This window comes from Pyrus communis, chromosome 17, assembly GCF_041283825.1.
Source record: "Pyrus communis isolate YQ-2024b chromosome 17, ASM4128382v1, whole genome shotgun sequence".
Classification (NCBI taxonomy): domain Eukaryota; kingdom Viridiplantae; phylum Streptophyta; class Magnoliopsida; order Rosales; family Rosaceae; genus Pyrus; species Pyrus communis.
Window position 1 is genome coordinate 11,947,951 of NC_142581.1, and position 23,717 is coordinate 11,971,667.

Consider the following 23,717-nt stretch of genomic DNA (forward strand, 5'->3'; position numbering starts at 1 on the left):
TAGGAATTCCGGTGCTCCTCAAGGGTAATTTTGTCATTTTGCACAAAACTCCATGTGTCGCCTCTTGATTATTTTTGGCTCCACAATCTTGACCTGAATATCCAAATAAACACCGAAGTCAAGGCGTGTTGACCTACACCCGGACAGTGACGAAGCCATATTATGGAAATGATGGGTAAAAGTGCAAGTAGACTAAATTTGCAAATTAAGTGATGTATTATCAATAAGAAATAAGTACATTAGTCAACACTTAAATAATAATCCAATTCATCAACTTTCCTATCATTTAGTTTATAAAATTTAGTCTCCTTAGCTTTATCCTAAATTAAAACCAGAGTCTAGATCTATTTTAAACTAAGGGTGAGTCTGCGCACTGCAGGGTGTCTTATATTACAAAATATGTAATTTCAAAGATAGATAAAAGTGCAGTAAACGAATGTCATGGTACGGAACTTTAAGCTGTTTAGACATTATTCCTTAACTAAAGATCCAAGGGTTAAGAATTCTGGACCATAACATGAGCCAATCTTGAAGTTCAACTTCTTGAAAGTATAGCATGTGTTCTTGGTGTTCAACTTCATGTAAGTTGTAACTACCCAAAACTACTTCCAATGTACCCAATACAAGTTCTTGATACGCACCACCACCACTTGTTTTTGTCACCTTTTCTTTACATCTCTCAAACAATTGGGTTATAGGCCAAGAGCAATACAGACAGACAAACATAGAGATGGGATATAGAGCAATCTAGTTACCAAGAATGAGACATACACCATAATCCATAGAGTCCATCCAAATTACAAAGCCTGTAAATTGTAAAAGCTGTAAAAGGACACAACCTAGAGAAGGGGATCGATCAACCCCAAAAGAAGCTTCCCAATATAAAACAAACAAGTAATCTCTCTCTCTCACACGCTTGGGACTACTCTCAAAGCAGTCCCTCTTCTTTTTACGAGGTACAGGTACACTCTTTCGTCCACTTTCTAGTTCCTAGTCTTGCCTCTGCTCAAGTGCGACGCCCTGTCACTGTAGTTATACAGTAAGTCTAAATTTTGAAGGCAGAGCGTCAAAGCTTTTGCTTCCTGCCAACTCCCATGTGACTCAATTTTGTAACAGTACTTTTAACTGGTATGAGAGAAAAAGAACGTGTCTTGTTATGTTCGAGCATTATCCAACTTAAGGGATACGGAGATAAATATAAAACGAGTCTTATGGTCCTTTGGTTCTCGATTGGAGATGGAGATAAATATGGTCATGTACTGTTCATTAAAATATTAATATCTTGGAGGATCAGAGGTAAAAAATGAGCCCTCTGGCTAGCCTTCGTGTTAATTGGGATACCCCAGTTTGTTAAGAAGGTATCATAGTAGGTTGTCCTACGTGTGAAGCCAAACGGTCACATGTGCTCCACGTCATCCCATTGTGCTATCAACGTGTTAGACTTGAAAATTCGCCACACGTAAGAGTGTGTTGAGAATGAGTCTCACATTGAAAGAAGGAATGATCTTGCAAGAGCTTATAAGAGATTAAACTACTCATCTTATTGTCAATTAATTTTATGATAAAACCTCAACTTCATTCACAGTGCCAAAAAATTTTTGCAACTTGGGAGCAGTCAATGCTTTTCTACTCTGCTTCAAATTTTCTGTTCACCGAGTCATTTTCTTATGAAAAAGTGTTTTATAATTTACCCAAATGGTGGAGGAGATAGACACAGCTCTTGTTCAAGATACCAAAAAGTATTGACTCCACAAAGAGAAGCATCCCATCCACATCCACATCCACAAAGCCTCTCTCTCTCTCTCCATGGATCTCACAAGCCCCAGATGCTTTCAACCTCCATCTTTTATCTCATCCAGTGGGGTAAATATCCCACATTTGGTTTTTTCCTTTTACCTTTATTTTGTTTTTACATTTGCCCATATGAGTTTTAATTACTCTTCCTTGTTTTCCTTTTTTGTTTCCTGTTGTTTTTGGTGTTTGTGATTCAGGAACCGCCATTGGAGAGCAACCCAAGCTTCTATGGAAAAACCAGTAACAATCCATTTGCTGACACATTTCCAGATCCTCTCTGCAAGCTCAACCTCAAGGAAACCTCTGATTTTGTCAAGTCACTCCCGGTCCCAAGAAATGTCACGTCAGCACAGCGGAGGGAGGGAGGAGTGAGCTCTGTGACACAGAGGAGAGCAGTAGAAGCTCCTCCCACTCCTGGAAGGCCAGTTTTCTGCTTCTCAGTTGGCAACTTTTCGAGAAAGAGCTTTCCTTCAAAGTGGGATGATGCTGAGAAGTGGCTCATAAGCACTTCCTGCCAAGAATCTCCTGCTCACACCATCAAGCCACAATCAGATTCCACAAATATTTTTAACCCAAAACAATGTGAGGTTTTTGCTGAAAAATCAAGGGTCACAGAGGATAAGGTCTCAAAGGTGGTCTCAAGCTTCCAAAGATGTGTTTCTCTGAACAATTATCAATCTGCCAGAGCTTTCAATGGGGTCTCAACCTCAGCTGATGTGCTTCTAAAAGGTTAAATATTTTACTTCAACTTTTGTGGAAGCTTCTCACCTGTTGGTGTTTGCATCACATGCCCCCCTTGTTGATCCACCTTCATCTTCCCGCCCCTGCCCCGCCCGGGGGGGGGTTGGCGGCGTAGAATCTAGTTTTTACCTTCAATTTTTCAATTTCTGGAAAACACACAAGAATTGTTCTAAGTTTACTAAGCATCTGCTTATGCAAAGAGAATTGGAGTCTTTAAATCTTCTAGCTGAAATAGTTACTGTTACATTGAAATTGCTTAATTTGATCGTAACCAAATTTCTATGAACTGAGTTAATTTGTATTACAAAACTGAAATTTGGGTTTTGTTTTGTTTGTGCAGATAAGTTTGTCAACGACGTAGAACCAATTTTACCCAATTCCAGGTACTTAGAGCCAACTAAAGAAGGTTTTCTATTCAAAAACTCGGCCTGTGATGCCATAAAAGATGCAGGCAGCGGCACAGAAGAGGCTCATCATGTACACCATCGAGATGTCGGCACAGAGATGACTCCTCTTGGAAGCTCCACAACTTCGAGGTGCCCTACGCTGTTCAAGTGCTCATCTCCCGCGCGCCACAACACACCTGCAAATAGGTCAGGGCCATTGGCATTGGGGCACTCTAGTAGCACCAACAACACCATTGACATTGCCCAGCTGCAGGAGTGCCTCGGGACACAGTACGATTCAGTTCAATCGAACTGGAGCTCAAGGGAAGAAGAGGAAGTGGAAATATCGAAAAGCTTGAGACATTTTGAAACAAGCAATCCGCGGGGAGAAAGAATTTCTGAAATTAGAGCTGCTGCATGGGAAGGGGAAGAAAATAACAAATGCTGCCTTAGGTAATAACTGGATGTTAAACCACATTTCTTTTGAGTTTTAAGAGTAGTTTTGCAGGTGGTGGGTAAGGCCTTCATTTTCGATGCACTCCATCTAGGGTTTAAACCCTCTCCCCGTCTTTTACTCAAACTTAGAATAGTAATATCGTTTGTAATAAAAAAATGAATGGGTTTTTAATGTACAGGTATCAGAGAGAAGAAGCAAAAATCCAAGCTTGGGTCAACCTCCAAAGTGCAAAAGCGGAAGCTCAGTCAAGAAAGCTTGAGGTACTTTTGTCATTCTGTTATTATATCCTTGGTGGAATCTTACTCTAGCAGGTTTTTGTTCTTTAACCATTTGTTGCTTTTGCACGGCAATTCAAATGCAAGCATTACAAACATGAGATGTGAACTTGAATACTGATGTTGCCTCCCTTTGCTGTTTTTCTGTATGATTTTCTATTAGAATAGGGAAATAATTGGAAAATATACACAAGTTGAGCTGGTTATAAACGTTTAATAAGGAATAAAAAAAAACCGAATAACACTATGACGTCACGTCAATAAAGGGGCACACAAACCCAGGTTTAAATACGGTTTATTCTTGGATGGTAAATGATTTTCGCACCCTTATTTTCTGTTTATACACCTGGTTTAATTTTATCCCTTAATTCTTCCTTAATTTACTCAATACAAAGACCACAAATAAAGTATGCTAAAATCATTTCCCTTCTCGATTTAGTGATCCTTTAATTCTATTTTTGATTAAAAACTTATAATATTTTCTATTTGTGTGTATTTACTATAATAATTTTCCAACTGTTGTAGATTCCATATGATGGATCCATGAGCTGGCATTTCAAGTTATAGTGCACTTTTGCTATTTGGTTATCAAACATATTACTAAGTGGTTGCATTGTCAAACTACAATGGTAGGAAGTGCATTACTATATTGGTTCTGGTTGGATTAAGGTTATTGTTTTGTTGGCATCCTACTTCTCGAGCCACCCGTCGCTCTTGGATACTACTCTTCTTTTGTATTTTACACTGGACTCTGGTCCACTTCCATTGAAGTGCGTTTTGCTTTATATACTATGTAGTTTCTATGCATGCCAAACCTTTAAAGCAAAGAAGAAAGCTAGAAGTCATCACCCCCACATTTTAATACTGGCAAGTAGCATTCCCATGTGGAAGTAGCAGCATTTACAAATCCATAGGGAATTGGAGAGTATTTACTTTAATTGGGTTGGAAGCTTGGTTTTTTGTTCTTTCCTATATTCGTTATAGATTAGTGAAGATGGCACTATTCAGTATTCAGTATTACAGTCACACTATTTTGTAGCATCATCAATTCATTATTGTTATAACTTGGATTTTTATTTGTTAATACCATACTCTTTGTGTCCTTGACCTACGAATCATGTCCAATTTAGTAACAACACATAGCAGTGTAGCGGTCATCCTAACATTTCACATTTTCTCTTTTTTATACAATTAATATTCTGCTTTTAACTCGCCTGCATAGTGGGAGCTCATCAACTCTACACATTGTAGTCAAACTCACGTCTGCAAATTTCTCCCTCTTCACTTGAACTTCATTGTAGTTAACTGGCTGATGCATTTTTTGTATTGGATTATAGGTGAAAATACAGAAGATGAGTTCAAACCTGGAGGAGAAGCTGATGAAGAGGATGGCAGTAGTGCATAGAAAAGCTGAGGAGTGGAGAGCAACAGCGAGGCAGCAGCACTCTGAACAAATCCACAAGGCCACCAACAATGCACACAAAATGATCACAAATAGGCACAACCCACATTTTTCTGGCCACATTTCTTGTGGCTGCTTCCCTTGCAGTAACATTAAGTAACAATCGAGGTCATCAAAGAAAAAAATGCAAAAAATATATATTCTTAATTTGTACTACTACTTAGTCTCACAGATAAATCAGAACTACATATTTTAAGAATGAGGCTCCATTGTAAGTCCAAAAAAGAGCAGTAGTGGCTGCAACACTAGGTCATTTTTTTTTTTCGTTAGAAGGGGAAATCGAATCTGAATTAGAATCTACAATTAACTTACGAACAAGGGAAGCGATTTTCGTATTCCTGCTCTTCCTCCTGTACTTTGTGTGAGGATTGAATAAATAAAGGAGGATTGATGGATGTGAAATGCATATAGGCGTAAGTGTAACAATCACTACTTGGGGTTATTTTCGGTACAATTGGATCACTAATTGGGTTTCCATTTTCCATTCCAAAAAGTTTAGATCGGATGGAAACACTATTTTTAATTCGGATTAGAAATTTTACGGCGGAATTGAAAATTCAAACTTGCACCCCTAATCACTACCAATGAACAATGTCTTAATCAAGTGTTGAAGGATAACCTGTAAATGACATTTCATTAATCCAATATTTAGTTAAGAGCATTTATCTTTACAAATGAAGTATTGAGTCTAATTTTTTTACTTTTCAATATCGCTTGTATAAAGAATTTGTGCTTTTTGGTCCAAGTAAAGATTGTTGATAGAAGTAGCAATCTTGCATGTGCTTATAAGTAATTTGGGTACTCCTTATATTGTCAATTGATTTTACGGTGAAACCACAACTTTCTTCATTGTTTTAGAGCCAGTTGTACCACATGTGAAGCCCAATGGCCACACACTTTCCACACCATCTCGTTAGTATTGTCTACGTGTTAGACTAGAAAATTCCCCACACATGAGTGAATTCCACATTAGTAGAAGGAGTAACCTTACATGTGTCTACAAGTAGTTATCAAATGACGGTAATGACCCCAAAAACAAATTAAGGCCAAACTGAAACACATTTTCTTCTTCTTATTAATGACTTGACATTTATGGCTCGTTTACTAATTCGTAATCAGATTGAGAGGAATTGAATTGAGGAGGAATCAGAATGAGGTGGAATCAGAATTAGATTTATGTTGAAGTTGTTTAGAATCGAAGTACAAATGATGCATATTCTATATTAGTTGTTCTCGTAATTTTGGTTTCAACTTGTTGTATTTTTCTTATTAAACTGCTGCAACGGCAGCAGTGTTTTATACACATTTTACATACACGCATGCACACATACGCATGCAATAAACAAATGCAATACAGTGTGTTGTGCTTGCTGTCCATGATGCAGCAACTAGACAAAGATAAGCAGAAAACCATGTGGTGTCTAGCTGTCAAGGAATATACAACATTCCTTTTCACATGCAATATTCCCTTCCATACTGACAGTATTCCATACTGTCCATACTGTCAATACTCCCCCTCAAGCTGGATCAAGGGGGTTGATTGATCCAAGCTTGAACAATAACCGTTGAAACTGTGTAAAATCGAGAGCTTTCGTGAAAAGGTCCGCAAGTTGATCATGACTTCTAGTGTACACAGTTTCGATGACTTTGGATTGAACTTGAGTGCGGATGAAGTGGCAGTCAACTTCAATGTGTTTAGTCCGTTCATGGAAGACAGGATTGGATGCAATATGCATTGCAACCTGGTTGTCACAGAATAAGGACATGGGTTCCTTGCTGGTGAAGCCAAGATCAAGAAGGAGACTCTTCAACCAGATGAGTTCAGAAGCTGTTGCTGCCATGGCCCGATATTCAGCTTCAGCACTGGACCGTGCAACCACTGTTTGTTTTTTACTTTTCCAGGTGACAAGGTTTCCACCTACAAAGGTACAAAAACCTGTGGTGGATTTTCGATCAAGGGAATTACCAGCCCAGTCAGCATCGGTATAGGCCAGAATGTTATTAGACTCATTTTTCTGCATGAGTATGCCTCTGCCGATCGAACCCTTGAGATATCGGAGGATTCTCTTGACAATTTCCCAATGAACCAATGTAGGAGAATGCATAAACTGACTGATAAGGCTAACGGAGTAAGCAATATCAGGCCTTGTGATAGTGAGGTAAATGAGTTTCCCAACCATGCGTTGATACACATTAGGATTTGATAGGGGTTAACCTGGAGCATCCAATTGAAGTTTGCTAGCAAGTGGGGTGCGAGCAGGTTTGCAGTTGACCATATGTGCTTCTTTAAGAAGGTCAAGAACATACCTCCTTTGATTCAAGAATAGACCCTTGGAAGAGGTAGCCATCTCAATTCCCAGAAAATATTTCAAGGTTCCCAAGTCTTTAATGGCAAACTGTTGGTGAAGCGACCTTTTAAGAGCCTCGAGTTCATCCATGTTGTCCCCCATGATGATAAGGTCGTCAACATATATAAGAACTATGAGCTTCCCTTGGACACCACTTCGAACAAAGAGAGAGGAATCAGCATGACTCCTTTTGAACCCTGCCACTTCAAGAACAGAGCTCAGTTTGGCGTACCAAGCTCGAGGAGACTGTTTAAGTCCATATATAGCTTTATGAAGCTTGCAGACTTTGGTAGGTTCTTGTTCTTGAGGGTGTCCTGGAGGTAGCTTCATGTACACCTCTTCTTGAAGCTCACCGTGAAGAAATGCGTTTTTAACATCCATTTGAAACAAGGGCCAGTCGTGGTTGACTGCTACTGATAACAACACCCTTACTGTGTTCATTTTGGCGACGGGAGCAAAAGTCTCCTTGTAATCAATACCGTAGGTTTGAGTGAACCCCCGTGCAACCAATCGTGCCTTGTGTCTTTCAATGGTACCATTGGAATTGAATTTGGTCTTGTAAATCCATCTACTCCCTACGGCTTTCTTCCCTTTGGGAAGGTCTACCACACTCCAGGTTTGATTTTCGTTCAGTGCTTTGAGCTCATTATGCATGGCTTCTCTCCACACGGGCATACATACTGCTTCTTGAAAGTTTTTAGGCTCAACTTTATTTGTCACCTGACTTAGGAAGGATGCATGAGATGCTGACAGTTTGTGATAAGTAAGAGCTTCAGAAATGGGATGCCTTGCACTGTAAGTGATGTACTCTTGCAGCCGTAGAGGAGGATTGCGATCGCGAATTGGGTTCCTTTTTGGTGCTGCTACAATTGGTTGTGTGGCAACAACTGGTGCTGGGGCACGAGGTATATCTTCACTGACCATCTCATTAACTGGGGAATCACTTATAGGGTGGTATGGGGGGGTGTCTGTATGGATTTCAGCAAGAGTTGGTAGTGGAAAAATATCCATTAGACTCTCCCCCTGAGAACTATTCGGGGAGTGATTGTTGAAGAAAGGAACTACTTCATCAAACCGTACATCCCTAGAAACAACCAGCTTCCCAGTGTGTGGGTTATAACATTTGTATCCCTTTTGAGAACTCGAGTACCCCATAAACACACACTTGATAGCTCGAGGTTCGAGTTTATCACGATGATTTGCTTGAACGTGAACATAACAAGTGCATCCAAAAATCCTGAAATGAGTTAAATCAGCAGTTCTTCCCTTCATAACTTCAAAAGGTGATTTGGAATTCAGGACACGAGTGGGAAGTCTGTTAATGATATAGGCTGCAGTGAGGAGTGCTTGGGACCAGAATCTCTTGGGAACTTGCATCTGAAACATAAGAGACCTAGTTTTCTCCAATAAATCCCTATTCTTGCGTTCGGCAACACCATTTTGTTGTGGTGTACCCACACAACTAGTTTGATGCAAGATACCATGACTGCTCAAGTAGTTTGACAGATTATTGGAGGTATACTCGGTGCCATTATCTAACCGTAAGGTATATATTTTTGAGGAGAATTGGTTGGTTATTAGCTTATGAAAGTCTTGAAAAGCTGTAAAAAATTCACTTTTAGACTTTAAGAGATATAACCAGGTAACCCTAGAGTAGTCATCTATGAATGTAACAAAATACTTGTACCCATCAAATGACTCAACACGGGTAGGTCCCCAAATATCTGAGTGTACAACTTCAAAGAGTTTACTGGTTCTAGATTTAGAGGGTACAAAAGGTAGCCTAGTGGCTTTTGACATTTGACAGATCTCACACTTATGTGTGTTGGTACAATAATTTGGAAATAATTTAGACATTACTGGTTCGGAGGGATGAGCGAGGCGTTGGTGCCAAAGTTGATGCTTCTGGACATGGCTTAGGGTGGCAATGGGTTCCTTAATTTGATTGAACTCCTTTGAGATGTAGTACAGACCATTTAAGAAAAAACCCTCACCAATCTTCTTCTGAGTGACTCGATCCTGAAACACAACTGTGTGAGGAGAAAAAATAGCAAGACAGTTCAAAGTATGTGTGATGTTTCCTATGGACAGAAGCTGAAATGGAAATGGGGGTACATATAGTGCCGTAGACTCTACATCACTCCCCATCAATTTAATTTTTCCTTTTCCTAGGACTGGTTCCCCTTTCCCATTCGCTACAGACACATGAGTAGGATTAGGTAATTTTTGAAACTCATGTAAACAAGCTTGGTTGTTGGTTATATGGTCAGTGGCACCTGAGTCTACAATCCAAAAATCGTGTGTGAGATTGAGAGCCGTGGAAAGTGCACAAATGATACCTGGGATATTGCCGGATGTAGTGGTGTTTGAATTTGCCAAAAAACCAGCAAATTTTCCAAGCATTTCTGTGGAATTTTCCGTGGTGACATTGTTACCCTCAGCGATATCACTCTTCTTTTGGAGAAAGGCAGCAAACTCATTGATCAGGGAGAAAGGGCTTGAGGTGAAGTTTGACATCTCTTTAGATTGGAAGGCTTTAGGCGTAAACCCTTTCCCATCCCTGATCATTTTTCCTTCCTTGTTAAACTTAGGTTTTAACTCAGGGTGTAAAATCCAGCATTTTTCCCGTACGTGCCCCTTGGTGTTGCAGTATGTGCATTTCCAGTCAGTTTTCTTTCCATTAAAAAACCTTTCACTAGTGAAGTTGTGGTTACTGGTGAAAGCCCTAGCTTCTGGGCTAGACCGAGGCTCAACATGCATTACTTTCCTTCGAGTTTCCTCTCTTTGGACTGCATGACACACGTTGACGAACGATGGTAGCTCAGGAGTCATTAGTAAGTGGCTACGCAAGTCTTCATACTCAACTCCCAAGCTTGCCAATAGTTGGAACACTTTATCTTCATCAGCCATTTTCAAGAGTGCAGCGGATTCAGTGGTGTGTGGACGGTATAGATCAAGTTCATTCCACATATATTTCATGCTTCCAAGATGCTGAATGAAAGTTTGATTACCTTGCTTAAGTCCAGCGAGGCTTTTCTTCAGTTCAAACACACGGGCAGCATTGTGTTGATTGCCGTACATTTCCTTGATCGATTCCCATAAGATGTGTGAAGAATCTGAGTAGCTGAAGATCTCGGACAACTTGGGCTCCATCGAGTTAAGTATCCAGGACATAACAAGCTGGTCATTTGAGTGCCATGCATCAAAGTTAGCTGAGGAAGAATCTGGAGGCTTGATGATTCCATTTACGTACCCTAGTTTCGATCTTCCTCCTAGAGCAAGAGATATAGCTCGTGACCATGGCAAGTAGTTGAACTCATTCAACAACACGGAGCACAGTCGTGGGTTGCTCTCCCCGTGTATCATGTTGGCTGGTGTTAGGGTTGAGGAACTTGTAGCCTCAGAACTAGATGGGATATCTTCTGCCATCACAACAAATGATGAACAGAGGAAGAAGAACAGGCTAGAAGGATAAACAACAGAGGCAGGACCCTATGGTTCCTGCTCTGATACCATCTCGTAATTTTGGTTTCAACTTGTTGTATTTTTCTTATTAAACTGCTGCAACGGCAGCAGTGTTTTATACACATTTTACATACACGCATGCACACATACGCATGCAATAAACAAATGCAATACAGTGTGTTGTGCTTGCTGTCCATGATGCAGCAACTAGAGAAAGATAAGCAGAAAACCATGTGGTGTCTAGCTGTCAAGGAATATACAACATTCCTTTTCACGTGCAATATTCCCTTCCATACTGACAGTATTCCATACTGTCCATACTGTCAATAGTTGTTTACCAGTTCATATGAATCAGAATAAAAAATAGTTTGATTACTAAAATACTCTTGTACAAAACATATTTAAATTTTATTTAACTAATTAATAATACAGTTATTTTGTATATATAAAACTAATACAATTATTTATCATAAAAAAGCCTTCAATTACCATATAAAAAGCCTTTAATAATACAATTATTTTGTATATATGACACTAATACAATTATGTATCCTAAAAAAACATCTACTTACCATATAAAAATCCCCCACCATATATATGAACGCCTTCAATTAAACAACGAATTAATGCAGGCCCTCCCCCTCCTCTCCTCGCCCTCTAAAAATCCCCATCTTTCTTCCCTCATTCTTCTTCGCTTATGATTCTCCTTCTTCTCCTCCAATTATTCTTTCTCTTCTTCAAATAACTAACTAATTCCAAATATTTATTTATTATATTGGTTGTGGATGCAAATTTCCGCCTTCCTTTGATTGACAAATCTACCCCTGCAAAATAATAACACCTAAGAGAGAGACGGAAACAGAGGACCAATCTGCTCCACATTGATCCTCTGTCTCTTTCTCTCTCTTATGTCTGCTTCTTCACTGGCTTTTGATTTGAAACCTGAAGGCACTGGGTGCTTTGCTACCAAGACGACATTGTTGAAAAGGCTGGAAGGAGAGCAGATAAGGGTATATTGGGTAAAAAAACTGATTCCGGCTCGAGGCTTTCTTCCGGAATCCAAATACCACCTATTGGTTGGTAATTTGATTCCAGGTAAATTAGGGATTTGATTCCCTATTTCGATGGGCCCCGCATACAATTTGATTCCAGGTAATCACTTGGAATGAGTACAATTCTCATTCCTCTCACTTCATTCCTCTTAGGTAAACATGCCCTTAGAAAGAACTTGTAGCTCGAGTTATTGAAACCATATATTTACTTCGAGGTCTTATATATATACTTTTTGCACCGGAGTCCCAATTACAATTTTTCCCCTTTTTTGAGTATACTTTAAATAAAGATCACATGAGAGCAGAAGGTTAGAGTGGACTCGGAAAACATCTGAAGCCTGCAAAGGCGAATTGTGGAAAGCAGTGTTGTCTCCGTGCTGTTTCTTTGTTATTTGGCTTGTTGGCTTATTACCTCCGGAATCTAAGAACACCACAATATCTTCCTCCTGCCATTTTTGGAACTTGGAACCTCTGGGACCAACCTGTAACCTATCTACATGCATGCAGCCGTGCACGAGAAGAAAGAACAGGATATATATACTTTTACCACTAGCAAATGGCATTTTGGCACAATAATAATTTGATTTCTTTATGTGCGCAAGGAGACCAAAGGTTTGACATCTTTTGATGATAAAAGCTGCACCAGTTTGTCTTAAATGACCTAACTACTTCAAATGTGATTGCTTTTCTGGTCACTCTTGCAGTTGCAGCAAAAGGTTGGCGATTGGGACTTGTAAGACAGTATTTGTAATTTATTTATAAGGATCAGTTAGATAACTCACTTTATTTTGAAGTTATAATTCTTCTTGTCCAGTTCTGTTCATCTCATATTTTGACACAACAAATAATGAATTGGACTCTATTTTAATTGATCACAATCTGTTCCATCCAGCCCACCAAACGAGATCTTAAAGTTTTTGAGTCTAATATTGGTTAGCAAGTTTAGTAATTCTATGTTTTGCGGAGATAAACTTACCTATAACATTGTATCACAATGGTGATGACTCATTCTCTTAAAGTTGTATTGGTGGTATTTGTTGGAGGAAATGGATCCTCTCCGAATCTCTTCCTCCCAATCCATCAAGTTTGGAGATCCAGGCTGTTGAAATTTAATCCAACGGCTACAAATAGGAACCCACTTTAAAAGTTATAATAACTTTACCGTTGGATCAACTTTTCAACAGTCCAAATCCCTGGATTTGGTGGATTAAGAGAAAGGGATCCAAAGAGGATCCCTTTCCTTCGTTGGACCACTACTTGGTCTTCATAATTGAGTATGACTCATATATTAACACCAATATACAACAGAAGAGCTTCTCTCAAAAGTCATATATATATATGGGTTAGAATCCAAAAACACATGCTTTTGACACATATTTTGACTCTCATTTTGTAGAAGCTCATTTTGTAATTTTAAACAATTCGAACTGTATATAATTTAATGCATCATTCATAAATCATCCTTAAAAAAATTAGATAAATTCAAAATCACTAAGACATTTATTTATAGTGAAGGACATGAACAAACATGGTTCTAAAAAACACCAAATTTATTCCAACGGTCATATAGTTTTCGATTTTGGGTATTTTTAGTAGACATAATATTTGAGGTAAGACATAAAAGATAAACGGTTGAATCATTGGAACTTATTACGGAGTGAGCTCCACAAAAATGTGTCCCTGAATCCTAAACCTGTATATAATGGTGGCAACGTGTATTCTTTGATTTGTATAAATTCTACTGAGTCATAGGGTTTAGCCATTAGTGAAGAACACCTAACATAGAACGAGTTCATCATCATTTAGTGTGCCAAACCAATAATACATTATAACGTAGAGAAAAATTTATACATGACAATGCATTATTAAATAAAAGACATCATGTGACGATGAACCCGTTCTATATAAGTTTTTTTTTCTTCTGTCCACGTGCAAAACCCTCATAAAAAGCCAGTAAGGCATGACCATCAACTATAAGGACCAATAACTTTAAATTTTGACTACTTAAAGATGTGATATTTTAATTACCCCCTTCGATTGCTACCTCAGTGTATAACTGTTTAATCATGAAGATGAAAAGGACCCGTCACCAACGACGTTGTTTGCCCCGACTCTGAAGAAAATATCTAATGGAGATGTATGAGCGAAATAGAAAGAGTGATGACATTCTCTTTGGGCCTTGGCTTTGAAAGCAAGGTGCCATGTTTCCTGGTCTTCCAAATTTCTTAAACCATGTTAGTTTAATTTTAGTGGTTGTTTGTTTAGTGGGGTTTCGGCTACATTGCCACTCAATAGTACCAGTTATATGCAAAGACTACCCGTTCGAAGGATTCATTAGATTCATATATCCAATATTTAGTTATCAACCAGCCTCATGCACGCGTTCATGCGCGTGCATAAGGCATTTTTTGAATCACGGCATATTACGCGCAACTTACAGGTTTTAAATCATGTTAGAAGAAAAGTCAAATATTTGAAGTAAATGAATAATCTTAGATCATGCTAGAATAAACCCCTCATAAACCAATTAAAGCAGCTGAATTCATATAATAAAATCAGTTTCTATAGAATTTACATTAAGAATAGAGAAAATAACATTTAATAAACAATTAATTGAATCACATTATTGTTAGCCCATTGTGGGGCAAAGCTCACCTCTCCCCCTTAGTATAAATAATATCATTTGTTAAAAAAAAAAAAAAATCGTTTGACAACTAATTTAATCATATTATTATTTGCATGCAAAAGACTTTTTTTATAACCGGCATTACATGTCTCTTAAGATGTTTTGAACATGTTTAAAATAGAGAGAATAATATTTAATAAACAACTAATTGAATCACATTATTGCTAATCCATTATGAGACTACGCCTACCACTTTTCCCTTAGTATAAATAATATCGTTTGTTAAAAAAAAAAAAATCATTTGATAACTAATTTAATCACATTATTATCCGCGTGCGAATTTATAACCGGCATTACACGCCTCTTAAGATGTTTTGAACGTGTTTAAAAATAGATAAATCGAATTACATTATTGTAGTCTATTGTGAGGTACTAATTAAAACAAAAAATAATAAATAAAAAAAACGACAAAATCATTAATTATTAAAAAAAAATAGTATTAAAATGATGAAAATGCCCTTGCATTATTTTGGGATGCCTTTGAAGTTTTTTGTTTTGGGGGCATTTTTGTCCAATACTTTTTGGTAAAGCATTATGACATCAAAAAACTATTCACCTTTTGTGTTCTCTTTATATATAACTAGCCTTCATGCACGCGCTCACGCGCGTGCAGAAGACATTTTTTGAATCATGGGATGCTATTTATGACTTGTATATTTTAAATGTATTTATATGCGTAAATTGACAAAAGGAAAGTCAAATATTTGATGTAAATGAATAATTTTAGATCATGCTGGAAGAAATCCCTCACAAGCCAATTAAAGTAGCTGAATTCACATAATAAAATCGGTCTCTATAGAATTTACGTCAAGAATAGAGAAAATAATATTTAATAAACAATTGATTGAATCATATTATTGTTAACCTATTGTGATAATATTGTTTATTTTAAAAAAAATTATTTGACAATTAATTTAATCACATTATTATCCATGTGTGAAAGACCTTTTTTATAACCGGCATTACACGCCTCTTAAAATTTTTTAAATTGTTTAAAAATACAGAAAATAATATTTAATAAATAACTAATTGAATCACATTATTGCTAGCCCATTGCGAGGTTAAGCCCACCTCCTCCCCCTTAGTGTAGATAATATCGTTTGTTAAAAAAAACAATCATTTGATAACTTATTTAATCACATTGTTATCCGCGTGCGAAAAACCTTTTTTATAACCTGCATTATATGCCTCTTAAGATGTTTTGAACATGTTTAAAAATAAAGAAATTGAATCACATTATTGATAGCTTATTATGAGGTACTAATTTAAAAAAAAAAGCGCCAAAAAGTAAATTATTAAAGAAATACTGTTAAAATGACGAAAATGCCCCAGCCTTTGAAGTTTTTTGTTTTGGGGGCATTTCTGTCCAAATATTTTTGTTGAAACATGGCGACACCAAATCACTATTCATCATTTTCATTCTCTTTATATATAATACATAGATATTGCAGACCACTTAAACGATACATACCATGTAAGAAAAATTGTTGTTCAGTGTGCCATTAGTGAAAAAGTTCTGTATTTTATTGAAGATCTGTAAAATCATGATATGCCATTCAAACCAGTAAAAGCCTAGTACGGATAAGGTATTATTCTCATAACATCCAGTTCGACTGTACTGAACATGTTTATCCACTACAAGAACAAAAGATTACAAGGTCTTGACACAAATGTTCATCTCTATTGAACGAAAAGCCTATGGCGCTTAACCTGAAAGATCAAACCACTCGGGTTTTCTAGTCGCGGAACTCGTCCATGAACGACTTGTGGAAGTCTGTCAGACGGGTGACAATGGCTGGAATTTTATCCTCTTGAGGCAATATGGTGCATCTGAAATGCCAGGTGCCCAGAACCTGTCACAGTGCAAAGGAAAAAACTCTTCAGTTAAAACTGCTCAACATGACAGTCGTTTAATCTTAATCAACAAAATGATGGGTTTGTCAACTTCTTATAGTTTTGTTGAATTAAACGCGGTCCTATTCAATCACCAACACCTTATGGACCATAATTTTGTATCCCTTAAAACACTCAAAATTCAAATATTTCACTGTTCTGCCATGAGGTTTACTTGTCATTGTTACTTAGAAAATATAGAAGGCAAGGATAATATGGTATTACCACTTGATAGGTTGCATAATATTTTCAATTTAGGTGAGCAGCCATTCCTACCACGCTAAGTAACAGACAAGAATAAATAAACTAACCTGCCCAAAACCAGAACCAGGAACGACCACAATGCCTGTGGCATTGAGAAGGCGGCGACAATAGAATGCATCTGGGGCTGTCGTTGCAGCCTCCGCTGCTTTAATTGCCTTTTGAGGCAATTTTATGCAGGGAAAGAGATACAGTGCTCCTTCTGCTCTGTTGCATGTCACACCCTCTAAGCTATTCCATGCTTCTTCTAATGCCTGCATTTCAAAAGAACCTCAGTCGTGCTGTGCAAAAAATTTAACGAACTTCGGAAACTAATGTCATCCTATTGTATTTACTGTTTCATACTACTAACCTTCGCACGCCTTGCTAGGGATGACAGAATTCCATCCTTCTCGGCCAAATACATTTCATAGGATTCATCTCCAACCTGAATTCAACCAAGAAGTTTCACCCATTAGAAAACAAACTTACTTGATTTACCAAGTTTAACATCAACTGAATTTCCAGATCCCCATGCCATGTGTAACAAATTTAAGTGAAAGGGCGAGAAAAATTGTACTCCTCCAAAGCCCCAATGGCACACTTAACAGAAGAACATGGTCCAAAAATTTCTGATTTGGAATGTTTGGAAATTTGTTAAATAATCAGTAAGCCTCAAAATGCCCCAGAATGAAGTGTCTGCCAAATGGTTTTAAACTAGTATGCCTTTTCCCATTTCGGACATTCCAATATTTGAACCTAACTACGATGCTAAATCCTCAATTCTCAATCCTAAACCCGAAATAATTTCTTTGAGAAAAGTTAAATACAAGATTATTACAAACTAACCTTTGGTGGACTCATGACAAGGCTTGCAAGAATTTGACCAGAGATATTAGAACAAAGATTTACGGATGCCATTTTGTATACTTGTTCCCTTACTTCAGGACTGATTCCAGTGACTTCCATGTAACCACCTCTTTTTCCACACTCCCCGTAGAACCCTACATAAGAGAAAAAAAATGACAAACTGTTCCAGGTTCATTAATTTCAACGAGCTCCTTGCCTTCATGATGAACATAATGATCCACCAAATTACCTTTAGAGACTGACTGAAATGATACCAGAGAAATATCCTGCTCGCCATATCCCATAGACCGGGATACCTTCTTGAATGAATGAAACTCCTTATCAGGTACATAAACATTTTCTTGATAAACCTGTATAAATTCATCGAAACATGAGACCAGGAAGTAGCTATAGAAGTTTCTAACCACATTTACAGTTCTTCAACTATGTCACAAAGTAATTAAAGTAAATCTTCCAAACAAAAATCCATCTACCTCATCTGCCAGCAAAACAACACCTTCTTGCTTGCAGAAGTCCACAATCTGCCGCTGGTTGTCCTCGGCAAGAACCTGCAGACAAGATAACATAAAACTTAACCAATGACATTCCAGAATTAAGCACAAGATTCTCTTCCAATAGCACCCCTTAAGAAAATCAACTTATGACAAGGACTTTTCTGATTAAAAGCAACTCATATCTCACCTGTCCTGTTGGGTTGCCTGGATTTATCACAACCAAGGCCCTTACATTGATACCCTTGGACTTCGCATCTCCAATTGCTTCTTCAACTCAGAAGTTTCCAATCCCCACCCCGATGGCTCATCAAGAAAGTAGGGAACCTGCATAAACCAAGCCACAGATTTGAATTCTTACAATGATAAATGATACATATAGATAACATTCTCCAACTTCTAGTTTCTGGCAGTCATGTAACATCAATTTCCTAATGATCAGGCAATTCACTAATTAGTTCAATTAAAGCTCGAGTTTTAGCCAATAACAAGTTAGTCTTTCAGTAATAGAGTATAAATGCAAAACAATTTCTATTTATTGACATTTATCAAATGAATAACATGACATACCAGTGTGCCACCGTGGAGGGCAATTGAAGCAGAGTACAAAGGGTATTGAGGAATGGGACAAAGAATCCCATCATTCTCTGAACTTATCAGCAATTGCATCATCATATGGATCTGGAAAGAGAGAAAGGAGATGGTTATGAAGTGGAACTTGATATATTGAGGAACACCATGACGCTACTAAAGTTGAACAGAAGGGAACTCAGGAGATACCGCAGGGCTTGCACCATCGGTTAAGAAAATATCATTCGGATGAGCAGGATATCCATCACGAGCTTCAATTCCAGCAGCAATTGTATCACGTAAACCCTTGATACCCTGATGTCAAAGTAGGCCAAAAGGGTGAATGCATTATATGACATTTTGCTTATGAGTTTCATCCAAGTTTTACAAATTTATGTGATGTAAAACCAACGATCTTACCTGACTATGACTATAAGCACCAGTTGCTCTTCCAGGAATTTGATCCAGAATCTGCCATGCCCGCTCTATTGCATCGGCACTGCAACGGATAACAAAGATATCAACAGAAAGATAAGATTTTAACTTCTAGGAAGCCTTCTCTATGAATTCTTACTATTAAATTGAATAGGATTGTAGGATGCCTAAAAATATTCTTATACGTTACAATTTTCCGATACCTGAACAAACCCTGTGTTTGGCTTTTGTCCAACATGGCTGGATGGTCACATAATGCAAGAACCTGAAACAAAGATTGTAACGATTAAGGATTACATGAGACGTTTCAACATTAATGTTATCAACCATGTAGTCCGCTAAACCAACCTCTCGGAAAAATGTTATCGGTTGCTGACCAAGAGACTGAGGATTTCCGATATTGCAGTAAAGAATCTGTATAACATATGTTCACAGTGAGTACCCAAGTGAGAGAATGTCCTAAAATATATAGATTCAATACTGTAACTCGTCAAAGGAGAAAGTAAACACACCTCATCAAAGGGATGAGAGCCGGGATTCGCCTTTAATTCTTCTTGTAACCTCTGTGACAGGAGGGCATTACAAGGGAAATTAAGATAAGGGAAAGAATTACTTCACTTAGATTCAGTCATAAATTTATGGTCATGTATGTACCTGGGCAAGGGTGACCATTTCACCTCGGACAGCATATTCACATTTCAAAACCTGTAAAAATTAGCAGTGAGTAGTGATAAATGGAGTAGAATATGTTCACCAGTACTAAGGAATCAGGAAACAAATTTAAGTATTTGACTGTGAGAAACTAAAAACTAGATTAAATAACCAATTAATCTAATTATTACCCTCTTGAAAAATGAAAACAAATCGAGTTAATCTCTTCAGAGCGACGAGTTAAATTTACTTTGTCAAAAGTTAAAATATAAAACAAAAATGAGGCTACTTAGTAGTATGGTCGGGTGGTATTCATCTTCACGAGGTATTAGGTTCGAATCTCGTGGATAGTAAATTCGATATCAAATTAGGTTGTCAAGTCATAAGAACTCCCTCGTTTTCTTAGTATAAGATATATCGTTGTATTAAAAAAAACTGAGGTCAAGAATAAGAGAGCCAGTGATGCAACAATGTCTTGGCTGAAATAAAATAGAAAATTAGAAATTAAAAATTCCCAATATACCGTACATCCACGATTCATGATCCATCAATCTTATAACTATTAGTTATTATTATTATTATTAATTTTTAAGAGAAAAACATGAAATCTAAAGACGAAGGAAACTACATAGATTAAAAGATTAATCTTAATTTACTACTATCAAATTTCATGGTTTTCAACATTTATTACATGAAGTTTTTTTCATCCCAAAGTCATACATAAAATGTTAATTTTGGGACAGTCTCATACATCTGTTAATTTGGTTATTAAGTCTCCCGTTAACTGATGACGTGGTGACCCCACGTGTCAATAAAAGTTCCATGTGGATGTTAAAAATTAAAAAAATTAAAAAAAAAAAGGTCATTCTCCCTCAAATCCTTAACCCTCCTCCATTCTCCCTCCCTTCTCTCCTCTCCACCAGACCATCCTCTACAGACTAGAGAAGGAGCGGGGTCGGGGGTTTGAGGAAGAAGACTTTTTTTTTTTTTTTAACTTTTAATGTTTAATGTTTAATTAATTAATTTATTTTTAATATCCATATGGAACCATCTCTCCACCAGACCATCCTCTACAGAGTAGAGAAGGAGCGGGGTCGGGGGTTTGAGGAAGAAGACTTTTTTTTTTTTTTTTAACTTTTAATGTTTAATGTTTAATTAATTAATTTATTTTTAATATCCATATGGAACCTTTATTGACAAGTGGTGTCCAGTTATTATCCATATGGACGATACGTCATCGGTTAACGAAAGACTTAGCAGCCAGATAAATAGATGTACGAGACTGTCCCAAAATTAACATTTTAAGTATGACTCTTAAACGAAAAAAAAGTTTTGTATTAAATGTTGAAAAACATAAAATTTAAAAATAGTAAACTGAGATTAATCTTAATTAAAATTATACGAGATCATAAACCCCAAGAGTCAAAATAACAAACAAATCACAAAAACCCAACTCAGAAAAAATCACAAACCAGAAAATAAACCGAGTTGAACCTTGGGATTGATGTTCTGAAGAGCCATGGGAGGAAGAGAAGGATGGAAATCTACAGCTGGAGCGGCGGAGGAAGACAGGAAGCGTGACCGAGAAGAAGAGAACACAGAGGAAGAGGAGCTTGTTGGACCAATCTGCTGTTGCTGAATGGAACGGATGAGAATGTTTCTTACTCTGCCGCTTGCGAATTTCCGCATTTTCGAGTTTTTATAGAGGAAACAAAAAAGCAGTGATGCAAAGGGAAGCTAAATCTATGGGATTTTGGGCACCTTCTTCCAAAAGGTAATACCGTGTGTGTCGATTGTTTGCTGAATCCACGAGTTTCACTGTTTGATGCCCATCTCCCACGGAATATGACCCTCTGTTTTGTACGTGGATTTTTTAAGTGATTGTAAATTTTAACCACATTATTGCTATCTTATTGAGAGTTTAGCGTAGTCATTTATCTCTTAAGTATAGATAATATTGTTTGTTCAAAAAAAAAAAAAACACTTTGTCATATGGTTTACGAAATATGATTTAAATAGGTGGTCTCTGTAACATTATCTTAATAAAAATAATTAGTATTTTTTTTTATACATACACTAGAATGTAAAATTAGATCATAATACTAAATGACAGAAACAAAATACCATTAGAAAGCTCCGAACATCAAGTTTTTTACTAAAATATCAAACTTTGTATTACAACAACAACCACCAAAACTTATCTCACTAAATGAGGTCGGCTGTTTGAATCTTAAAACAATATTACACATGGTTTTGTGCCAAGTTTCCTTTAGCTTTAAGTACTCCATAAGTCTATTTTCAAATATTTATGGGTTTTTCTCCATCCTTTTTTGCCTCGTAGTCATATCTTCTAACCGGAGCATTTGTAGGTCTTCGATTCATGTGTCCAAATCACCTTGACAAATTTTTTTTCATCTTATCTTCAATTGCGGTCACTTCTGCTTTACCTCGGATATCTTCATTCTTAAACCTATCCTTCCTCATGTGCCCATAAATACAACGAAACATTCTTATTTCTGCTACACTCATTTTTTGCATGTGTTGTTTTCTGACCGCCCCAACATTACATGACATAAAGCATTACTAGCCTATAAAAAATTTCTCGAGCTTTAGTAGCATACAACGATCACATAACACATACGATGCACTCTTCCACTTCATCCATCCATCTTGTATTTTATAGCTGAGATCTCTATCTAATTCTTCATTCTTTGCAAGATAAATCCAAGATAACGAAAGCATTCACTTTTTGATCACCAATCTTCACCCATATCTCATTTTACCTACATTCCCATTGAACTTGTATTCCATGTACTCTGTCTTTGGTCTACTTAGGCAAAGACCTTTAGATTCCAACACTTCTCGCAAAAGGTTAAGCTTGGCATTTACTTTATCCTGCTTTTCATCTATCATCATGATATCATTTGTGAAAAGTATACACTAAAGGATATCATCTTGAATCTGTCACATTAACTTGTCCATTACCAATGCAAAAGGCAAGGACTTAGCTGAGCCTTGTTGTAATCCTATGGTTATGGAAAAAGTTTTCAGTTTGTCCTTCATGAGCTCTTACTGCAATCTTTCCTTCATCATATATATCCTTTATTCTTGGATGTCTTCTATTCATACTCCTTTCTTCTTTAGAATCCTCCAAAGAATTTCTCTAGGGACAATGTCATGCGCTTTTTCCAAATGCATGAAGACCATGTGTATCTCTATATTGTTCCATTGATGGTTGTAAGACATAAATTGTCTCTATAGTCGAGCGTCCTGCCATGAACTCGAATCGTTTCTTTAAGACTCGTGTCTCTTGCCTCAGTCTACGCTCAATTACTCTCTTTCAACGCTTCATTGTATGACTCATTAACTTAATATCCAAAAAAATCATGCAATTTTGTATGTAACTGTTATTCTTGTAGATAAGCACCAAAGTGATTTTTAGCCACTCATTTATAAACTTCTTCGTTTTCAAAATCTTATTATAAAGATTTATTATGAACCATGCTATATACCTGTATTTCCAAAGGCTTTCCATTTACACATCAAATTTCAAATTTGTCTTGAATTTCAAGTTGAGTAAGAGGTTGTAACTAATACCCTGGCTATTTATTGTTTTTCATTTTGTCAATATTTCAGTGATAAGAGAATTGTTGAGGCCATAAGGACAAGACAACTTTTGCACCAAACAATTACATACCCAAACTTATTCACCAAGAAAAAGAAGAAAATATGCCATTACAATCAGTGCCCTCTTAAGTTAAATAAATTCATTAAACGTTTATGCATCTCTGTGTTAAAGAATGTTCTAACTCCGCCAACGCATCCTCCTCTCTCACCCTCCCATTCTCCTTTATACTCTTAACTCCTCACCTGAAGAGATTCATGGGAGAGTACGACCAGA

The 23,717-nt window shown here is 37.2% G+C and overlaps 3 protein-coding genes across 5 annotated transcripts; 1 reads left to right on the plus strand and 2 right to left on the minus strand.

The window, feature by feature from the left end:
* Positions 1 to 1,710: 1,710 nt before the first annotated feature.
* LOC137709065 (uncharacterized) lies at positions 1,711 to 5,517 on the plus strand. Its single transcript, XM_088688804.1, has 5 exons — positions 1,711 to 1,863; positions 1,992 to 2,523; positions 2,876 to 3,374; positions 3,557 to 3,638; positions 4,991 to 5,517. Exons 1-5 carry the CDS (start codon positions 1,807 to 1,809, stop codon positions 5,213 to 5,215), a joined length of 1,395 nt encoding a protein of 464 aa, XP_088544930.1. The 5' UTR covers positions 1,711 to 1,806; the 3' UTR covers positions 5,216 to 5,517.
* Positions 5,518 to 9,929: 4,412 nt separating this feature from the next.
* LOC148689475 (uncharacterized) lies at positions 9,930 to 10,896 on the minus strand (the record flags this gene model as incomplete). Its single annotated transcript, XM_088688480.1, has 1 exon — positions 9,930 to 10,896. A coding segment is annotated over exon 1 (963 nt), but the record flags the coding sequence as incomplete, so codon positions are not given.
* Positions 10,897 to 16,168: 5,272 nt separating this feature from the next.
* On the minus strand, positions 16,169 to 21,700 carry LOC137708608 (alanine aminotransferase 2, mitochondrial-like). 3 transcript variants are annotated; one of them, XM_088689860.1, is made up of 15 exons: positions 21,311 to 21,700; positions 19,820 to 19,870; positions 19,678 to 19,728; positions 19,514 to 19,579; positions 19,369 to 19,430; positions 19,151 to 19,229; positions 18,941 to 19,045; positions 18,731 to 18,841; positions 18,351 to 18,487; positions 18,143 to 18,217; positions 17,899 to 18,019; positions 17,649 to 17,803; positions 17,173 to 17,247; positions 16,871 to 17,074; positions 16,169 to 16,519 (listed from the first exon to the last, which is right to left on the minus strand). In XM_088689860.1, the coding sequence occupies exons 1-9, from the start codon at positions 21,503 to 21,505 to the stop codon at positions 18,392 to 18,394; spliced, it is 816 nt and encodes a 271-aa protein (XP_088545986.1). In that variant the 5' UTR covers positions 21,506 to 21,700; the 3' UTR covers positions 16,169 to 16,519; positions 16,871 to 17,074; positions 17,173 to 17,247; positions 17,649 to 17,803; positions 17,899 to 18,019; positions 18,143 to 18,217; positions 18,351 to 18,391. The 3 variants fall into 3 exon arrangements, with proteins under 3 accessions (XP_088545986.1, XP_088545987.1, XP_088545988.1); XM_088689861.1 differs by having other exon boundaries at positions 21,311 to 21,544; XM_088689862.1 differs by having other exon boundaries at positions 21,289 to 21,487.
* Between the last annotated feature and the right edge of the window lie 2,017 nt (positions 21,701 to 23,717).

Coding starts and splice junctions, on each gene's coding strand:
- LOC137709065 (XM_088688804.1), top strand. CDS start 1,807: ATGGATCTCACAAGCCCCAGATGCTTTCAACCTCCATCTTTTATCTCA. Junction 1,864..1,991: donor CTTTTATCTCATCCAGTGGG/GTAAATATCCCA, acceptor TTTGTGATTCAG/GAACCGCCATTGGAGAGCAA. Junction 3,639..4,990: donor CTCAGTCAAGAAAGCTTGAG/GTACTTTTGTCA, acceptor ATTGGATTATAG/GTGAAAATACAGAAGATGAG.
- LOC137708608 (XM_088689860.1), bottom strand. CDS start 21,505: ATGCGGAAATTCGCAAGCGGCAGAGTAAGAAACATTCTCATCCGTTCC. Junction 19,729..19,819: donor AAATGGTCACCCTTGCCCAG/GTACATACATGA, acceptor CTCCTGTCACAG/AGGTTACAAGAAGAATTAAA. Junction 18,842..18,940: donor CCGATGGTGCAAGCCCTGCG/GTATCTCCTGAG, acceptor CTCTCTTTCCAG/ATCCATATGATGATGCAATT.